Genomic DNA, 21765 nt, shown 5'->3' with positions numbered 1-21765 from the left:
TTTAGATGCTAATGGTATATGGGAACTATTACCTTTGCCCACTGGTAAGAAAGCTATTAGTTGCAAATGGGTATTTCCAGTAAAGGTAAATCCTGATGGTTCTGTGGCTAGGTTAAAAGCACGCCTTGTAGCAAAAGGATATGCTCAGACATATGGGGTTGATTACTCTGATACTTTTTCTCCTATAGCTAAACTTACTTCTATTCGCTTGTTTATCTCTTTAGCAGCTACATATGATTGGCCCCTGCATCAATTGGATATCAAGAATGCTTTCCTTCATGGTGATCTTCAGGAGGAGGTGTATATAGAGCAACCACCTGGGTTTGTTGCTCAGGGGGAGTTGGGTAAAGTTTGTAGGCTTCGAAAGTTTCTTTATGGCTTGAAACAAAGTCCTAGGGCATGGTTTGTGAGATTCAGTGAAGCAGTACAGGAATTTGGTATGCAAAAGAGTAAGTGTGATCACTCAGTATTTTATAGGCAATCTAAGGCTGGTCTAATTCTCTTGGTAGTCTATGTGGATGACATTTTCATCACTAGGAGTGACTCTGCAGGTATTTCATTTCTTAAAACCTTCCTCCAAACTCAGTTTCAGACCAAAGACTTGAGATTGTTAAAGTATTTCTTGGGTATCGAAGTTATGAGAAGTAAGAAGGGTATTTTCTTGTCTCAAAGAAAATATGTCCTCGATCTATTGACAAAGACAGGAAAATTAGGTGCTAAGCCTTGTAGCGCACCAATGACTCCAACTTTACAACTGTTAGCAGGGGATAGTGAGTTGTTTGAAGATCCAGAGAGATACAGGAGATTGGTAGGAAAATTGAACTACCTTACAGTCACTCGTCCTGACATTGCTTATGCCGTTAGTGTGGTAAATCAGTTTATGTCTTCCCCAACTGTTGCTCATTGGGAAGCCTTGTTCTTGTGTTATCCGAAGGGCACTCCAGGAAGAGGTTTGCTATACGGTAATCATGGGCATTTGAATGTTGAATGTTTTTCAAATGCCGACTAGGCTGAATCTAAGGTTGACAGGAGGTCAACTACTGGATATTGCGTTTTTATTGGAGGAAATTTGGTGTCTTGGAGAAGCAAGAAGCAGAGTGTAGTTTCTCGATCTAGTGCTGAATCCGAATACAGAGCCATGGCACAATCAGTATGTGAGGTAATGTGAATACTTCAATTACTAGATGAGACAGGTTTTAAGACCTCCCTGCCCGCGAAATTGTGGTGTGATAATCAAGCTGCTCTTCATATTGCTTCTAATCCGGTGTTTCATGAGCGGACCAAACATATTGAGATTGATTGTCACTTTATTCGTGAAAAGATTCAACAACAGATCATTTCAACAGGACACATCAAAACTGGGGAGCAGTTAGGAGATATTTTCACAAAAGCTCTTAATGGAGCTAGGATTGACTACATTTGTAACAAGTTAAGCATGATTAACATCTATGCTCCAACTTGAGGGGCAGTGTTATGGAAAGTCAATCACTATGTTATAGAAAGTCAATCACTATATTATTTCTCTGTATATTCTGTATTCTGTATTCCTATTTAGGATTTCTTATTTAGGATTTCTTATTTAGGATTTCTTATTTAGGATTTCTTCCTAATTAGTAGAACACAATTATAGGAATTAATTGTATATATATACCCATGTACAGATTAATTGAAATCAATGAGAATCATCTCTTTCTACAAGAAGAATAGAAGAAGGGGATAGGAAAAAGAGGGAAGAGGAAAACAGAGGAAAGAGGAAGAAGAAGAGAGAGGAAAAAATACCTGTTAGGCATTGGGTCTTCTACAAAAGACATGAAATGAACAAGACAGGTTAGGGTTTTTTTTATCTTTTTATTGTTTTAAAACAAAAATAAATAAAAAAATTGAAGTTTAATGTTATTTTAAAGAGGCAACGCCTTTCTCGCCTCTCTCCTCTAGGTCTCGGGCGCTCGCCTTTTGCAAGTTGACTCGCCTTAGCCAGGCAAGGCTCCAAAGGCTAGCCTCGCCTCTCCTCGCCCGACGCCTTTTCATGCCTTTAACAACACTGGTTTTGGTGAATAGTAGTAAGTTATGCATGATTCCTATAGTTCCAAACTGAACCGAAAAACCATACTGAACCGTATCGGAATCGAAAAAGAATCATCACTATAATAACCGAACTTATGTTTACTATTTTGGTTTAGATCAGGTTCTTGAAGAACTGAAACCAAATCAGAACCATACTAAAACAGAACCAAAGAACTCATTTTATACATAGTTTTTTAGAAATGTTTTTTAATTTTAATAAAATTTAGTATATTTTTATGTAATTAAGGTTGTAATATATATATATCGTTAATTATAATTGCATATAATTTAATATTGTCTTTTATTTTTCTAATTTCTTAAAATAATTCTAGTTTTAAATACAATAAATCACCTTATAATCCTTAATTGTATGACTAAATCACATGTTAATCATAAAATATACTTTTTAACTCTTAATTATATATGTATCTTTTAATTAAAGATTCTATAATTCATTAATTATAAGTGCAAATAATTTAATATTATCTTTTATTTTCTAACTTTTTAAAATAATTTTATATTTAAATACATTAAATCATCTTATATGACTAAAATAACATGTTAGTAATATAATATACTTTTTAATTATTAATTACACATGTATCTTTTAATTAAAGATTATATGTTTGAGAAATATGTAAAAGATAATATAATATTCTTATTAAGGCATATATTTTTTATATTAATTATTATTATTTTAATGTTAGTATTATTATTTTTATTGTTGTTTCATATTAGAAATTTACTATTGTGTTTATTATTTATTATTTTTATTGTATTTTCTATTTTAAAATGAACACAAGAACATTCTAGTTTTAACTGTAAAAATCAAGATTTGAAATGAAATTAGAATCAAAATTGAAATCAAAATAGAATCGAAACTAGAAGCGGAATCGTACTGAAGTTCCTTAGAATCGAACCGGAACTAAGATCGAAGTTTAGATTCAAGTTTGGTTCCTAAAAGTCAAAGAAGAGAAGGTTTGGTTCCAGTTCTAGTTCTTACCTAGAACCATACTAGAACCGGAACCAAACATCCCTAGACATCAGACCTACACAACTCACTAGAACAGAGAAATAGGTAGAGCAAGGGATAGAAATAGACTGGGTTGAGAAAAGAAATAGAAAGGGAAGAAAATTTAAAGAGAATTACAGAAGAAGGAAGAAAGAAAAGTTCTACATTTGTTATTAATTTTAAGAATGCCTCAATTACAAGTACCTCTCTCCTATTTATACTAAAACCTACTACTTGTAACAAAATATTGCCCAGGGGATTTCAATCAACCCACCTAATTCAACTCATTAAGCTCTCCCATCCCTTAGTCATAACCAAATCACGAGTACTAAAACACACAGAACTGTAAAGAACATGTATAGAATAATAAGTGCTACCATGGGGATGCTACGTATATAATTTGTGAGAAAGCACCTAAGTGACAAAATTTTAGAGTATGCAAATTTCTCATCACTTTCAAGTTCCAAAACCCCACACCAACCCCCTACCCCAAAGAGGGAGAAATAAGGAGAGAAAACCACCCAAATGGAAGACGAACATAGTAAGCAATTAATCTAAACTATAAATTCCCATACCTACGCTCATGCTCAAGAAAGGAAATTCCTAGAAAGACCACTTTTGAGTATACCCACGATGCTGAAAAACGTGAAAGAAATATAGCCATGGATTGAGTTGCTTTTGCAGAAGAGTTGGACATACGGGAGTCGGCTATCTCAATGCATCTTAAAACCAATTCATTATTATTTTCTTCAAGAGATTCATCCATTATTTGTGCCACTTCAATTGCCTGTAACACACAAGCATACATAAGGTAAATGAAATATAGCACCTCTTCTTCACAAGCTAACAGGTTTCTGCAAATATAGCACCTCTTCGTAAGCTAGTAGATCACTTCGAGTTGAGAAAATCTGTTCAGACATATTGCAGCAATAAGTTGGATACTTAACTATTCCCAAATCAACTAGCAGAAATGCTGATAGATCCTGATCTCCATTCAAGAAGAAAAGTCTCTGCAAAAAAAAAAAAAAAAAAAAAAACAAACGAACAAACAAACTAGATGTAAAGTCGAGTCCCATTCTTGTCTGATTTCTATTGGGTGTGATTGAACAACTAGAAGGCAGAAGCTATCAAAGCACCTCAACACGCCAAATAAGAGATTCAGCTTTTGAAGATATCTTGATACACATTCCTGTTCTATCAAAAATTGCAATTGGTAGGGATAAGCTGCACGTTGGAAACCAAAAGGAACAACTTAAGTTAAAATACTCATTGAAATACCAAAAGGAGAAACAAGATTTTGACAGTATTTGTTTATACCACTTTTTATCCTTATAGGTAGATAAAAGTGTTGCAATAAGATCCTGCTTTCTAGTACCAGGGCTGCTATTCTAAACACATAAAAAATAACAAAAAATAAATTAGAAGTCCCATCAGGTTAATTAAAATTATGAGGACAAGCATCAGAGAGCATTGTACCAAAATCCATTACTATAGGATATTTTATGAACATAAGGATTTTATGTGGACACATTATGTTATAAGGAGAATGAAAACCCATAAAATAATAACAAGGACCTGCCTTGCTTTTTTACCTCAAGTTAGAGATGCAAAGCCCATAAAATTATCACACATAATAGACACTTACAAGCACTAATAGCAAAATTTTCCTTAGTGAACTTCAAACAAAGCAATGCCTTTATAGGCCAGAATTGCAACCTTTGTTGTTAGCAATATGCACACAAAGCACATAATAGAGTTAAGTAAACAACAAATCAGAGCAGAAAGTCAAAATGCAAGGAACTTGTGCATGTTTTCAGCAATATGCTTGTGCTCATTAAGAGTTGAGACTCCTACATTTTTCCAATATAGAGAAGAATTACAACTACCATTACATGTCCTAGGGTTCTTTTATAGTAGTACATAAAAATATGAAATCACCAAATGCCATAATAATAATAATAATAATGCCCAAGGTAAAAGCCTGTACCATACCACCTGAAGTTCCCCCCTTTTGGAGCTTTAAGCATACATTATCAAATATCATCTTTGAATATGGGGAATAATCTTAACAATATTGTCGTGCACAATGGAAGTGTGAAAAGGCCCATAAAAAATGGATGATATATAAAGACAAATGAGAACATAACCAATATCACAATAATTTGACATGTTCAGATCTATTAATCCTTTCTGCAAACTTTAGCCGCCATCCATAGAGAGATAAAAACATTTTTCAATATAAAAATTAATACATACATGAAAACTATCTAATCCCACTACCCTTTACATAGCCAATAATAAGCCCAAAAATTTTCTCTCAACTTCTATCTTGGGCAGATACCAATGGCCCTCCAATTCACCAAAGCGCTAATACAATCCCTTTTTATAGAACAACTTATAGTTGGGCACCATGATTCTACTCGACAGGAATCCCAACTAAATGTTCCCAATTCAACATTATCTTGGACACATAATGTATAGTACTTTTGTAGGCCAACAAAATGCACAACATATGGCATTTTGGGGGGAAAATGCACAACATATGGCATTTTGAGATTAAAAACAAATCTTAAGAATGGATGAACATTAAGGAAATAGAATAAAGCTAAATAGACTTGGCAAAATATGATCAAGGCAAACCTTCTTCAATAAGTATGTAATTTCACGCAGCTTAGAGATGGTGAGCAAATTCAAAATCTCTTTCATGTCATTGTTTTGTAATTCTTTTGGATCTGCAAAGGAACAAATATAACCTATTGCTGCAATGACAACCCAAGAAAATCTATTATTAAATATATCATTTGACAATTTACAGTACAAATAAAAGAAGCATTACACAATCACCAAAAATACCAGAAAGATCATTGATTGCCTGCTTAGAATCCGAAACTTCAGGGTACGAAATACTAGACACCCGAAACCATGGTCCTATTACAGGAATGCCAATCTATTAAAATTAAGCCAACATTTATTATATGTTGGTGAACTAGTAATGTTTACGTGTTTGTATGAAAATAAAAATCATATAAAATGTAATTTAATCAACAACAAATTTTGATGCCACTGGTGCAGCACAAATCATATGGTAGAAATTGGATAGGAGAGAATAACAATCATTCATTTTAGACATAAAAATGTGACATATGACTAATAAAAAATAAGTTAGGAACAACAAAATATAACTAAAAAATTGGAAGCATCACAATAATTACTTTATATTTGAAAGATATGCAACATGGCAAAGTTAACCAATAACAGCAGTGAAGAACCAGAATGAAGATCCATAGAAAATCAATTTCAAAAGGCAAAGAGAGCATAAATGCTACTTGTCTTGCAAGACTACTTAAATGCTATGAACATAAAATTGTGCAGTAACCTCTGAAAAAATAGGTAATAAATGTATACAAGATTTAAACTAAACAACTCTAGATGCAAATCCGACATCCCAACAAAAGTATCATCTCTCAAGCAAGATCTAAAAACTAAGGATGAATTATGATTGAGAACGATAAAGGTAGGAATTAATCAACAAAAACTAGAAGTCACCCATTTACAAAGGGAGGGACTGGAGAGAGTTGTATAAACTCTAAAGGAAAACAAAAGGAGGAGTTAAATTTAATTTCTAAAATTAGAGTGCCATCAAAAAATAGTCCTCAACACTTTAAAACACAAATTTTAATTAAAAAAAGTTCTTTACTTTATTATTAACAGTGTTATCAAGACTGTTAGAATCCCTCAATTAGTGTAAACCCCTTAATTAGTGTAAATTAGATGTAAATTAGAATATAATTAAGAATCATTGTATTTATTAGCTATTATTAGTTTCCTAGTTAGTCCTAGCCTTTGTATATAAATTAGAATGTTTATAAATCATTTTAGTATGAAGAAATATAAAAGAAAAATTTTCAAATTCTCTGTTTTCTACATGGTATCAGATCAGTGCCAAAATTTATTGGCGTGAACAGTGTAGTTCTAGGTATATTTTTTTTTTGTCAAGCTTCTACGCCGTTCTAGGAAGGGAGTTGACTGTCACTATCCACTTGAGGAGGAAGGACACTAGCCAATCGGCCTACGCCCAGAGTCCTACCGCCGTTCGGTGAAGCGCGTGAGCTCACACACCTCTAGAAGTCTCACATCATTCTTCATGCACTGGTGCATGCACCCTTTTTTTCGGTGATTTCTCTAACCGCACCTCTTGCCGACAACCTTCCCTGTCCGGCACGCCTCTGACCAACGTATTTCCACACCTGGTTTGCACATTTATTTTTTTTTGGTACCTTCCGTTGCCCAGTTTCTTGCTTTCTATCTCAGTACCTATTTCTTTAATTGAAAAATGACTGATGAAAAAAAGAAAGCCTCTGAAACAAAGGCTAGATTTGTTGGTGATAATCCCTCTTTACAAATTAGTCCTGTAAAGTTGGATGGAACTAATTATTTGGTATGGTCTAGATCTTGCCTACTGTTCATTCAGGCTAGAGGACTGCAGAGGTATATCACTGGAGATAGAAAAAAACCAGAAAGTAGTAGTTCTACCTACAACCAGTGGGAGTCGGAGAACTCTCTTGTTATGTCATGGCTCATCAATTTTATGCAACCTCATATAACTCGTAGGTATTTACTGTTGGACAGTACTACTGCCATTTGGATTGCTGTTTCTCAGACTTATTCTCAAGTTGGGAATGATGCAAAAGTTTATGAGCTTAGGAATAAGGTTCATGGAATGAAACAAGGTGAGTTGACTTTTGCTCAGTATTATGTGAAACTGAGTGGTCTATGGCAAGAGTTGGATTTCTATCAAGATTTTCTAACTTCATGTTTGGCTGATGTAGCTAAGTACTAGAAATTGGTTGAGAATGACCGCATATATGATTTTCTTGCTGGGCTAAATGTGGAGTATGATTAGATTCGGGTCCAAGTGCTTGGTAAGGATCCTTTGCCCACCTTAAGGCAGGCATACTCTTATGTTCAGCAGGAGGAGAGCAGAAGGAGTGTCATCATCAATTCTATAACTGTTGATAAGGCTGGGCTAGCTGCTAACTCCTTACGAGAACAGTCATATATTCCATCAGATACGGATCACTTGCACTGTGACTACTGTGGGAAATCTCGGCACACCAAAGAACAATGTTGGAAGCTGCACGGCCGCCCAACTAAAGGGCGTGGAGGAAAAAAAATGGACTCTGCTAGATCACAAGCAAATGTATCTGAGGCTGTGAGTGTTTCTGAAGATACTGCTATCACTGGGATATTTTTCAATGAAGAGGTACAGACTCTAAGACGATTTCTATCACAGCTTGAATCACAATCCACTACAGTTGCCTCTTCTAACTTCGTCAACTCAGGTAATGCTTTTCTTGCCAATCATAATAATTCATTTTGGGTTATAGATTTTGGAGCAAACAAACATATGACAGGCTCTTCGAATAAATTCATATCCTATTCTCCATGTTTAGGCAAAGAAAAAGTCCGCATTGCGGATGGATCATTATCTAATGTTTCTGGAACAGGTTCTGTTAAATGCACTCCTACTATAAGTCTTAGTTCTGTCTTATATGTGCCTAGCTTTCCTATTAACCTTTTGTCTGTCAGTTCTATCATGTTACGGAAATTCAATCACTATATTATTTCTCTGTATATTCTATATTCTGTATTCCTATTTAGGATTTCTTCCTAATTAGTAGAACACAATTATAGGAATCAATTGTATATATATACCCATGTACAGATTAATTGAAATTAAGGAAAATCATCTCTTTCTACATGGTATCAGAGCAGGTTCATTAAGGAATCTAAATCTGAAATTTCTTTCCCGTCTGTTTCTAGACTGAAACCCACTGTTACCCTAGGTCATCTATCTAGGGTGACTATTTTTTCTCACCACCCAGCTCATGTCCACCGGCCGTCCCCTCTGATCCGATCGTCGGAATCCAAGCGCGTGAGGCTTACGAGCCCAACTCAGGTTCTCGCCATTTCTTCACTCGCCGAAGCATCAAGGCACGTCCGCCAGTCGTTTCGACTCCGATCAACATCGTCGGCGTCACCTCAACCCCCTCATTCCACCACTATGTGCTATTGCCTGATCCAGTATACCATTAAAGGACTTCTAAGGTTTGGCTCTCAAATCCTATTTCGGTATTTGCTTGATTTGTGATTTTGGGTTATTTTGCGACTATAAGCACTTTGGATTAGCGTTTCGGTTAGTTTTCTTTGTCTCAACAAATGGCAAACAATAAGAATGTTATTTTTGATGTGATTCCAGTGATGACTAAGATCACAAAACACAAACTTAATGCTTCGAATTACCTAGAGTGGAGTAAGACTGTTAGGGTCTATTTGCATAGCATTGATAAGGATGATCACCTTACTAAAGACCCACATACCGATGATACACGGCAAACTTAACTAAGGGAGGATACTCGGTTGTTTTTGCAGTTTCGAAACTCGATTCACAGTGAGGTAATTAGTTTAATTAATCACTGTGAATTTGTTAAGGAATTGATGGATTACTTAGATTTTCTGTATTCTAGTAAAGGAAATATCTCCCGTATTTATGATGTTTGTAAGGCATTCTACCACGCTGAGAAAGAGGATAAGTCTCTCACTGCTTATTTTATGGATTTTAAACAGGTATATGAGAAACTTAATGTATTGTTGCCTTTTAGTCCTGATGTGAAAGTTCAGCAGGCCCAACGGGAGTAACTGGCTATTATGAGTTTTCTTGCAGGCCTTCCTTCAGAGTATGAGACTGCTAAATCTCAGATTCTCTCCAGTTCAGAGATTTTCTCTTTGCATGAAAAGTTCACATGGGTCCTTCGTACAGAGAGTACTCAATCTTTACAGCCTGCCAGTAGTGCTCTTATTAGCTTTAATCCAAATGGACAACAGGATAATAAAAAAGGAAGTAGATGATGAATTACAGGCAATAGAGGTAATCAGCGTAATGGGGAGACTAGTTCTAATCAGGACTCAAGAGGAGTCATTTGTTATGAGCCTGGCCATACAAAACATAGTTGTCTACAACTTCAGAGAAAAAATCAGCGATCACAGGTGGCAAATATGGCAGCAAAGGATTCTACAGTATCTTCCTTGGAGAAAACTATTTTGATATCTGCAGAGAACTTTGCACAATTTTCCCAGTATCAGGTATCTCTAAAGCCTATCAGTTCCCCCGTCACTGCGATCGCTGAGTCAAGTAAATCCACTACATGCTTTGTGTCTTCCTCATCTAAATGGATTATTGATTCTGGTGCGATAGATAACATGACAGGTAAATCTAGTCTTCTATCTGCTTTTCAGTCTAATCTCACTTCCTCTACTATTACTTTAGCTTATGGTCCTACTTCTTGTATCATGGGTTCTGGAACTGCAAACACGACTTCATCAATTTCTTTGTCATCTGTTTTGTGTCTACCAAAATTCTCTTTTAATCTACTTTCTGTTAGTAAACTTACTCATACCTTAAATTGTTTTGTTTCTTTTTTTCCTGACGAGTGTTTATTTCAGGATCTTACGACGAAGCAGATTATTGGTAGAGCACGTGAGTCAGGTGGTCTCTACATTCTGAAAAATCATGTACCGCGGTCGCTTGTTTGCTCCAGTACCTTAATGCCTCTTGAAGCTCATTGTAGATTGGGCCATCCTTCTTTGTCTACCATGAAGAAACTGTGTCCTCAGTTTCAGTCTTTATCAGTACTAGAATGTGAGTCGTGTCAGTTTGCAAAACATCATTGTTTGCCTTCTGTGTCTAGAGTCAATAAACGGACTTCATCCCCTTTTGAGTTAGCTCATTCTGATGTTTGGGGTCCTAATTCTGTTACTTCTAAAACTGGATTTCGTTATTTTGTTACTTTTGTTGATGATTACTCTCGTGTTACATGGTTATATTTAATGAAGAATCGTTCTGAGTTATTTTCTATCTTTTGTGCCTTTTGTAATAAAATCAAAACTCAATTTAATATTTCTGTGTGGATATTAAAAAGTGACAATGCTAAAAAATATTTTTCAGCACAATTTCAGTCTTATATGACACAAAATGGCATTCTTCATCAGCCTTCTGTGTTGATACCCCATCCCAAAATGGCGTGATCAAAAGAAAAAATCAGCATCTTCTTGAGGTAACTCGTGCTCTTCTTTTTCATATGAAAATTCCTAAACATTTTTTGGTCGATGCAATTTCTACGGTATGTTTTTTTATCAATCATATGCCGTCTTCCGTCCTTAATGAGGATATTCCTTATACTGCTTTGTTTCCTACAAAACCTTTGTTCCCTGTTGAACCCCGTATTTTTTGTTATACCTGTTTTGTGCGTAATGTTTGTCCACAGGTTACTAAATTAGATCCGAAGTCTCTCAAATGTGTCTTCCTTGGGTACTCCCAGCTCCAAAAAAGGTATCACTGTTTCTCTCCTACTCTTAATCGTTATCTTGTTTCTACAGATGTCACATTTTTTTAGTCCACTCCATTCTTTCCTCAATCATCTGTGTATGAGAGTCAGGGGGAGGAGGATGATGCCTTAATATATACTGTCCAACCAATGTCTAGTCCTCTCCCACAGCCTGTTCCTTCTGTCTCTAGACCTACTCGACCTCCCGTTGTTCATGTTTATTCCAGGAGATTGGAGATTCCTGACTCAGATCCTCCACCAGCTACTTCGTTGGGAGATCCTGTACCTCATACTGATCACGATTCTGACCTAGACTTACCCATTGCTCTTCGTAAAGGTAAGCGTTCATGTACTTACCCTATTTCTTCTTTCGTTTCTTATAATCAATTGTCTTCTTGTTCTCGGTGTTTTGTTTCTTTAGACTCTGTTCCTATCCCTAATACTGTTGGTGAGGCACTGTCTCATCCTGGCTGGTGTGCTACTATGAAAGAAGAAATGGAGTCTTTAGATGCTAATGGTACATGGGAACTGTTGCCTTTGCCCACTGGTAAAAAAGCTATTGGTTGCAAATGCGTATTTACAGTAAAAGTAAATCCTGATGGTTTTGTTGCTAGGTTAAAAGCACGCCTTGTGGCAAAAGGATATGCTCAGATATATGAGGATGATTACTCTGATGCTTTTTCTTCTGTAGCTAAACTTACTTCTGTTTATCTCTTTAGCAGCTACATATGATTGGCCCCTGCACCAATTGGATATCAAGAATGTTTTCCTTCATAGTGATATTCAGGAGGAGGTGTATATAGAGCAACCACCTGGATTTGTTGCTCAGGGAGAGTTGGTAAAGTTTGTAGGCTTCGGAAGTTTCTTTATGGCTTGAAATAAAGTCCTAGGGCCTAGTTTGGAAGATTCAGTGAAACAGTACAGAAATTTTGTATGCAAAAGAGCAAGTGTGATCACTTAGTATTTTATAGGCATTCGGAGGCTGGTCTAATTTTCCTGGTAGTCTATGTGGATGACATTGTTATCACTGGGAGTGACTCTGCAGGTATTTCATCTCTTAAAATCTTCCTCCAAACCCAGTTTCAAACCAAAGACTTGGGATTGTTAAAGTATTTCTTAGGTATTGAAGTTATGAGAAGTAAGAAGGGTATTTTCTTGTCTCAAAGAAAATGTCCTCGATCTATTGACAGAGACAGGAAAATTAGGTGCTAAGCCTTGTAGGGCACCAATGACTCCAACTTTACAACTGTTAGCAGGTGATAGTGTGGTAAGTCAGTTTATGTCTTCCCCAACTGTTACTCATTGAGAAGCCTTGGGACAAATCTTGTGTTATCTGAAGGGCGCTCCAGGAAGAGGTTTGTTATATGGTAATCATGGGCATTTGAATGTTGAATATTTTTCAGATACCAACTAGGCTGGATCTAAGGTTGATAGGAGGTCAACTACTGGATATTGCGTTTTTGTTGGAGGAAATTTGGTGTTTTGGAGAAGCAAAAGGCAGAGTGTAGTTTCTCGATCTAGTGCTGAATTCGAATACAGAGCCATGGTACAATCAATATGTGAGGTAATGTGGATACTTTAATTACTAGATGAGACAGGTTTTAAGACCTCCCTGCCTGTGAAATTATAGTGTGATAATCAAGCTGCTCTCCATATTGCTTCTAATCCGGTGTTTCATGAGCGGACCAAACATATTGAGATTGATTGTCACTTTGTTCGTGAAAAGATTCAACAACAGATCATCTCAACATGACACATTAAAACTGGAGAGCAGTTAGGAGATATTTTCACAAAAGCTCTGAATGGAGCTAGGATTGACTACATTTATAACAAGTTGGAAATGATTAACGTCTATGCTCCAACTTGAGGGGGAGTGTTATGGAAAGTCAATCACTATATTATTTCTCTGTATATTCTGTATTCTGTATTCCTATTTAGGATTTCTTATTTAGGATTTCTTCCTAATTAGTAGAACACAATTATAGGAATCAATTGTATATATATACCCATGTACAGATTAATTGAAATCAAGGAGAATCATCTCTTTCTACACCGGGATACAATGGCATTTTTGGGAGAAAAAAAAGGGCAACTTTATTGATTAAGTTATAATCAAATTTCCGATAGACAAACCAAATAGTTAACAAAATGAAATATAGGGACCTTTTAATTTGATTTTCAAAATATAAAGATCAAGTCGTTAATATTATCATATCACGAGAACTAAGTTACCATATGTATATATAATTCATTAATTAGGATGTCTAGGTAGGGTCTAGCCCAAATATAAATAGGAAACCTAGCTCACCTTGTAGGCGAGCTTAAATCAATCAAGTCTAGGCAAGTCACAAGCTCATGAATAGGCACAGGCCTACTTAAAACTATTTAGATAGGTTCAAAGAATCTAATTTAGGTCATTCAATAGGTAGTAAATTATTATTTTCAATAACACATTCTTTAAAAAAGACTAACCACATAATTGAAATTAAAAACACTGTGTATTTAAATGTGCATTTGAAGCTTTGAGGATAATTATAGGACAAAACCTAAATCTAAGACTAATTTGAACTCCTCCCAATAACTTAAAAAAGTCATCTACCCCAAGCAAAGCATATACATCATATACTCCTAGTTTGCTAGACACATAACAAACCCCCTTAAATGGACTAGTAAACAAATCAACTAGCTAATAGTCTAATTTTACATTTGTTGTGGCGTAGGAAAATTTGCAAATCAACATTATGAACAATAATAATGAATAGTTCTGTAAACATTACAATAAGATTTAAGCTTCACACCTAAACTTCCCTAGGAATAGCACCTAAGTGATGTAGAAACTAAGTCCTCATATCCAAATACTTAATTTTAATTTGAAGACTAAATATGCCTCTAAAGGCTACAACCTTATATAGAAAATTAAAAATAGTAATTTTCTGAATAGTCTTTGCCAAAATATAAAACTTCCTAAAACCCTACAAAAATATGAAATTACTTATTAAATTTCCTAGCAAAAGAAGAATAATAATTATTAAGACACCCTTTTTCCAGGACAGGTTTGGATCACAACTAGACTGAGAAAGTATATAGGCTGCATTAATAAGTTAGAATCGCATCACATGATCCAAAGAAGCGTAACTGCTGGTATATTATTCAATAACTAAACTGAATTATAAGCATTACAACCACTGGTATTTATAGACTTGAATATTCTGTATCTTTTACAGAAATTGAACTTGAAAAGTAGTCATCATCCTCAATGGCTTAATCCCAAAGAAAACTAAAATAAACACTATTAAATATTTATGGACTTTCCAATAATGACAAAAAAAAAACAAAAAGAATTCTAAAGACATCCAACCAACCTATTTCTAGCAGAGCTGGAAATTACTAAGATACACATGACTCAATATTAAACAAGTGGCTAATTTATATGAATATACATTATAGATAGAACTCTAAAAAAGATTTAGAAAGTACCCTATAATATCCCACACAAAACCTGTGTTAAAGCTGGAGTGCTGGACCATAATTCTAAATGTCTCAAGTCTTTCCTGTTGCTTTTCCTAGATATTTTTGCCGTATGTCACGTTTAGATTACAGTTTGCTACAATTTTTGTTAAAACACAATTATATACGCTTCATTCACCTACAAAAATTACATTAGTTCTAAAATGGACAATTAGCTGGTTGTCATATACCAATCTGTAAACCGATAGGTTGAGAATGTTTCTTCCCAAGTTCTTGTAACTTGTTCTTAACTAACCCACACACGGTATGAAGTATGAACCAAAGTTTGGTATATGAATTTAGCACTACAATGGGCAAATTGCTTTCAATTTGTCCAGACACTATATTTCCTCCACCAAATATACAACTAATGTTGTGAAAGGCCAAAAGCATCAGCACATACCCTTAGTGCCTCTATAACCTAAGGCACTAGCAGTTATTCTAGGCTAGCCCATAGTACATTATGGCAATAGTTTCAAAATAATTATTTCATAACCATTCAATAATTTGAGCTTAAATCACTAAAAACCATTCAAATCAAGAGTCAAGGCTTTCAATGAAAAGTCAAGCTCCATGCCATCATGTATGTGCTGAATCAACAATAGAACAATAAAGTATTCAAACCAAAAGGATTCAAACACAATTTAACCCACTAATGTTTCTAAAATAAAAAGCACCAAGACACTCTAAATCTTCAGCAACATCCACAGCATTTCCATAGCCAGATGTATAGCTAAGAGTGGCCACAGTTCAGGAATCGACAGTTACGGTTTATGAACCACTGGTTCAGGTTCAATGAAATCGTGAACTTGAATCAAACCGCTAAAGGACGGTTTGGAAAACAATTCATGAACCGCTAGTTCCTGTTCGAGCCTCGGTTTAAAATGGTTTGAAGGGCAGTTCGAAAAAGGACGGTTTGGGAGCGGTTTAAAAGCGATTTAAGGATGACTTAAACGAAAAAAATTATACAAAAATTTTATTAATTTAGAATTCAAGTTATATTTGTAAAAATATTTTAATTCTTTTAAGAAATCTTTCAATCAAAATAAAATAAGAAAAAAGAGAATGAAAATAATTTATCTTTAAAGAAAATTTAATAAGCATAGACTTGAACTTAATTAAAAAACTAGAGATAAAATTAAATTTTTTTTAAATTAGAAAAAGGTGCATAAACTTGATTTTGTCTATGTATCTTTTTAGGATTTAAATGAATCAAAATTTCTAGTTTTATTGCTTGCCTTTTTTAAAAAATTATATGATAATTAATAATTAAAAAAGTGTAAAATAGAAAAAAAAAATTAAAATAGAGGGTATTGAAAATTTTATTAAGGATATAAAATAATAACTGAGTAATTAAGATAGTATTGAAAATTTCAGTGAGCATATAAAATAATAAAGTAGAAAAATTGAGAGAATACTGAGAATTAAAAGGAGTGTAGAAAATAATTGTTTAGAGAATTTGAGAGAAATTGCAAAAGTATTAAGAATCAAAGAGAGTGTAGAGAATAATTGTATAGAGAATTAATGATATATATAAATGAATTAGGAGTGGGGTGAGGTATTTATTGAATTCTTTTATATTTAAATTGCTAGTTTAGTTTGGTTCGAAACTATCTATTCAATCCGATTCAGAACCACCAGTTCACTATTCCTAAAAAATATGAACCTGAACTAAGCCGTAGAAGGGCGGTTTCGATTCGGTTCGAAGGGGGTTCCAATTTTGGCCGTTTCAATTCAGTTTTGATTGAATCGATTCCGGTTCAGTTCCAATTCAAAACCGAACTGTGGCCACCCCTTTGTATAGTCCTCAATCTCCTAAGTAGCATCCAAAGCATTTCTATAGCTAGATGTATAGCCCTCAATCTCCTCTAAGTTTACAATGGACCAACATCTTTTTCTTGATGTTTATTGCCCTGGAATTTTATGTCTTTTCAATTTTTCTTCACCACAATCATCTCAAACTTTAAAGTTGGCAAGATCTACTACAAGGAGATTGCTTAAAAGTTAAATCAAACCCTTCTGTTATGGAAAGTCAATCACTATATTATTTTTCTGTATATTCTGTATTCTGTATTCCTATTTAGGATTTCTTATTTAGGATTTCTTCCTAATTAGCAGAACACAATTATAGGAATCAATTGTATATATATATATATATATACACCAATGTACAGATTAATTGAAATTAAAGAGAATCATCTCTTTCTACATGGTATCAAAGTAGGTCATCTATCTAGGGTGACTATTTATTCTCACCACCCAGCTCAGTATCAGGCATCTCTAAAGCCTACCAGTTCCCCTGTCACTGCGATCGCTGGGTCAGGTAAATCCACTACATGCTTTGTGTCTTTCTCATTTAAATGGATTATTGATTCTGGTGCGATAGATCACATGACAGGTAAATCTAGTCTTCTATCTGCTTTTCAGTCTAATCTGACTTCCTCTACTGTTACTTTAGCTTATGGTTCTACTTCTTATATCATGGGTTCTGGAACTGCGAACACGAATTTGTCAATTTCTTTGTCATCTGTTTTGTGTCTACCAAAATTCTCTTTTAATCTACTTTATGTTAGTAAACTTACTCATACCTTAAATTGTTTTGTTTCTTTTTTTCCTGACCAGTGTTTATTTCAGGATCTTACGACGAAGCAGAGTATTGGTAGAGCACGTGAGTCAGGTGGTCTCTACATTCTGAAAAATCATGTACCGCGGTCGCTTGTTTGCTCCAGTACCTTAATGCCTCTTGAAGCTCATTGTAGATTGGGCCATCCTTCTTTGTCTACCATGAAGAAGCTGTGTCCTCAGTTTCAGTCTTTATCAGTACTAGAATGTAAGTCGTATCAGTTTGCAAAACATCATCGTTTGCCTTCTGTGTCTAGAGTCAATAAACGGGCTTCATACCCTTTTGAGTTAGTTCATTCTGATGTTTCGGATCCTTGTTCTGTTATTTCTAAAACTAGATTTCGTTATTTTGTTACTTTTGTTGATGATTACTCTCGTGTTACCTGGTTATATTTAATGAAGAATCATTCTAAGTTGTTTTCTATCTTTTGTGCCTTTTGTAATGAAAACTCAATTTAATATTTCTGTGCGCATATTAAGAAGTGACAATGCCAAATAATACTTTTCAGCACAATTTCAGTCTTATATGACACAAAATGGCATTCTTCATCAGTCTTCCTGTGTTACCCCATCCTAAAATGGCATAGCCGAAAGAAAAAATCGGCATCTTCTTAAGGTAACTCATACTCTTCTTTTTCAGATGAAAGTTCCTAAACACTTTTGGGCGGATGCAGATTCTACGGCATATTTTTTGATCAATTGTATGCCGTCTTCTGTCCTTAATGGGGATATTCCTTATACTGCTTTGTTTCCTACAAAATCTTTGTTCCCTGTTGAACCCCGTATTTTTTGTTGTACCTGTTTTGTGCGTGATGTTAGTCCACAGGTTACTAAATTGGATCCAAAGTCTCTCAAATGTGTCTTCCTTGGATATTCCTGGCTGCAAAAAGGGTACCGCTGTTTCTCTCCTACTGTTAATCGTTATCTTGTTTCTACATATGTCACATTTTTTAAGTCCACTCCATTTTTTCCTCAATCATCTGTATATGAAAGTCAGGAGGAGGATGATATCTTAATATATACTGTCCAACCAATGTCTAGTCCTCTCCCACAGCCTGTTCCTTCTGTCTCTAGACCTACTCGACCTCCCGTTGTTCATGTTTATTCCAAGAGATTGGAGATTCCTAACTCAGATCCTCCACCAGCTACTTCGTTGGGAGATCCTGTACCTCATACTGATCATGATTCTGATCTAGACTTACCCATTGCTCTTCGTAAAGGTAAACGTTCATGTACTTACTCTATCTATTCTTTTGTTTTTTATAGTTAATTGTCTTCTTGTTTTCGGTGTTTTGTTACTTCTTTAGACTTTGTTCCTATCCCTAATATTGTTGGTGAGGCACTGTCTCATCCTGGCTGGTGTGCTGCTATGAAAAAGAAAATTGAGGCTTTATATGCTAATGATACATGGGAACTGTTGCCTTTGCCCACTGGTAAGAAAGCTATTGGTTGCAAAAGGATATTTACAGTAAAGGTAAATCCTGATGGTTCTGTGGCTAGGTTAAAAGCACGCCTTGTAGCAAAATGATATACTCAGACATATGGGGTTGATTACTCTGACACTTTTTCTCCTGTAGCTAAACTTACTTCTGTTCGCTTGTTTATCTCTTTAGCAGCTACATATGATTGGGCCCTGCACCAATTGGATATCAAAAATGCTTTCCTTCATGGTGATCTTCAGGAGGAGGTGTATATGGAGCAACAACCTGGGTTTGTTGCTCAAGGGGAGTTGGGTAAAGTTTGTAGGCTTCGAAAGTCTTTTTATGGCTTGAAACAAAGTCCTAAGGCTTTGGTTTGAGAGATTCAATGAAGCAGTACAGGAATTTGGTATGCAAAAGAGTAAGTGTGATAACTCAGTATTTTATAGGCAATCTGAGGCTGATCTAATTCTCCTGGTAGTCTATGTGAATTACATTATCATCACTGATAGTGACTCTGCAGGTATTTCATCTCTTAAAACCTTCCTCCAAACCCAGTTTCAGACCAAAGACTTTGGATTGTTAAAGTATTTCTTGGGTATTGAAGTTATGAGAAGTAAGAAGGATATTTTCTTATCTCAAAAAAAATATATCCTCGATCTATTGACAGAGACAGGAAAATTAGATGCTAAGCCTTGTAGTGCACCAATAACTCCAAATTTACAACTGTTAGCAGGGGATAGTGAGTTGTTTAAAGATCCAGAGAGATACAGGAGATTGGTAGAAAAATTAAACTACCTTACAGTCACTCGTCTTTACATTGCTTATGCTGTTAGTGTGGTAAGTCAGTTTATGTCTTCCCCAACTGTTGCTCATTGGGAAGCCTTAGGACAAATCTTGTGTTATATGAAGGGCGCTCCAGGAAGAGGTTTGTTATATGGTAACCATGGGCATTTGAATGTTGAATATTTTTCAGATACCGACTGGGCTGAATCTAAAGTTGACCGGAGGTTAACTACTGGATATTGCGTTTTTGTTGGAGGAAAGTTGGTGTCTTGGAGAAGCAAAAAGCAGAGTGTAGTTTATCGATCTAGTGCTGAATCCGAATACAGAGCCATGGCACAATCAGTATGTGAGGTAATGTGGATACTTCAATTACTAGATGAGACAGGTTTTAAGACCTCCCTGCCTGCGAAATTGTGGTGTGATAATTAAGCTGTTCTCCATATTGCTTCTAATTCAGTGTTTCATGAGCGGACCAAATATATTGAGATTGATTGTCACTTTGTTCGTGAAAAGATTCAACAACAGATCATCTCAACAGGACACATCAAAACTGGAGAGCAGTTAGGAGATATTTTCACAAAAGCTCTTAATGGAGCTAGGATTGACTACATTTGTAATAAGTTGGGCATGATTAACATCTATGCTTCAACTTGAGGGGGAGTGTTGTGGAAAGTCAATCACTATATTATTTCTCTGTATATTATGTATTCCTATTTAGAATCTCTTATTTAGGATTTCTTCCCAAGTAGTAGAACACAATTATTGGAATCAATTATATATATATATACCCATGTACAAATTAATTGAAATTAAGGAGAATCATCTCTTTCTACACCTTTCTAAGCCATGGTTCCTAGAGTTTGATCTATGTGTAAATCTTCAATATTCTCACATAAGACTTCATGCATCCTTCATATCTGATTAGTGTTGGCAAAAAAGATATGGGAACAACAAAAATAAAGATCCCAATACATGCAAGCATAGCTATGGGAGAGAACTCAGAGCAACAAAGACCATATATTTCGAGTACAATCCTTTGCTGCTAGATTAGTCATCAACTTGTCTACTGTACCATATGGACAGCTTTTCACATAATAACACACCCAACAACCAACAATTGATTTGCCAGGAAGAAGAGGTATACAATCCTATCATTCTGATTTCAAGTAAGCAAAAAAAAAATGACAAGGATTTTGAATGAAGGCGAAAAAAAAAATATGCAATATAAATTAGTAACCTTTCCGTGTATAAAGCCGAACAAAAAGCCTCTGACTATCATCTGAAAGAGAAGTAAATGATTCTGTCAAAAGAAAACAATAAGATATTGTCACAATCAGACAGTGAGGGAAAAATTCTAAAGTAAAGAAGAAATATTTTGGTATTGGAGTTAATACCCATGAAATTTTTCTCATCATCAGTGAAAATGTGATGATTGCTTCTCAAAACCTCTTGCATTAACAAACAAAAGTTCTGCTGATATTTTGTTGCACTACTTGCACAATTCTTTGCAGATTCAACTGCATGAAGAACATTTTTCCATAAAGATGTGAAAGCTTTAACATCACTATGGTCCCTATCACCATGCGATATCACTTTTTTGCAACACACAATTTGAATTGGAACAGCATCAAGAGAAAGTTTTGGAACAGATGTCACATGTCCCTGCAAGAAATCCTGGTGTGACTAGATATTAATGAACATCTGAGTCTGATTATTATCAATTCTGATATAAATGATTCTCTGAACAAAAATAAAATTTAGCAACTGTAAAATATGAAAATGTGAAAGATCAGTTGACGTAAAAAAGGTTAGACAAGTACATTAGAAGTTGGAGCTAAAAACCCTGAATGGAGATCTATTTAATTAACTCTTAGATATAAGTCAAACTAAAGTGGAAACAATGCATTCATTGATGAAATGCAAGGAATAACTGTTTGATACTTTTTTGAAATTTCCTTTTTCATCTTTCAAC

General features: G+C 35.0%; 1 protein-coding gene across 4 annotated transcripts in view; it reads right to left on the bottom strand.

The window, feature by feature from the left end:
• LOC110639232 (fanconi-associated nuclease 1 homolog) overlaps positions 1-21765 on the bottom strand; it is a 39496-nt gene that overhangs the window by 7881 nt on the left and 9850 nt on the right. Inside the window, exons 5-12 of one of the 4 annotated variants that reach the window (XM_058134768.1) lie at positions 21188-21467; positions 21031-21093; positions 5930-6004; positions 5717-5835; positions 4394-4464; positions 4213-4300; positions 3946-4086; positions 3652-3863 (exon numbers count right to left, since the gene is read on the bottom strand). In XM_058134768.1, coding sequence (XP_057990751.1) covers positions 3652-3863; positions 3946-4086; positions 4213-4300; positions 4394-4464; positions 5717-5835; positions 5930-6004; positions 21031-21093; positions 21188-21467 — 1049 coding nt within the window. The remainder of the gene's footprint in view (positions 1-3651; positions 3864-3945; positions 4087-4212; positions 4301-4393; positions 4465-5716; positions 5836-5929; positions 6005-21030; positions 21094-21187; positions 21468-21765) is intronic. The other 3 variants (XM_058134781.1, XM_058134775.1, XM_058134784.1) reach the window with 3 other exon arrangements.

The sequence above is a fragment of the Hevea brasiliensis genome, chromosome 2 (assembly GCF_030052815.1).
Source record: "Hevea brasiliensis isolate MT/VB/25A 57/8 chromosome 2, ASM3005281v1, whole genome shotgun sequence".
In the NCBI taxonomy this organism is placed as follows: domain Eukaryota; kingdom Viridiplantae; phylum Streptophyta; class Magnoliopsida; order Malpighiales; family Euphorbiaceae; genus Hevea; species Hevea brasiliensis.
This window is presented reverse-complemented; position numbering and strand designations above follow the sequence as displayed.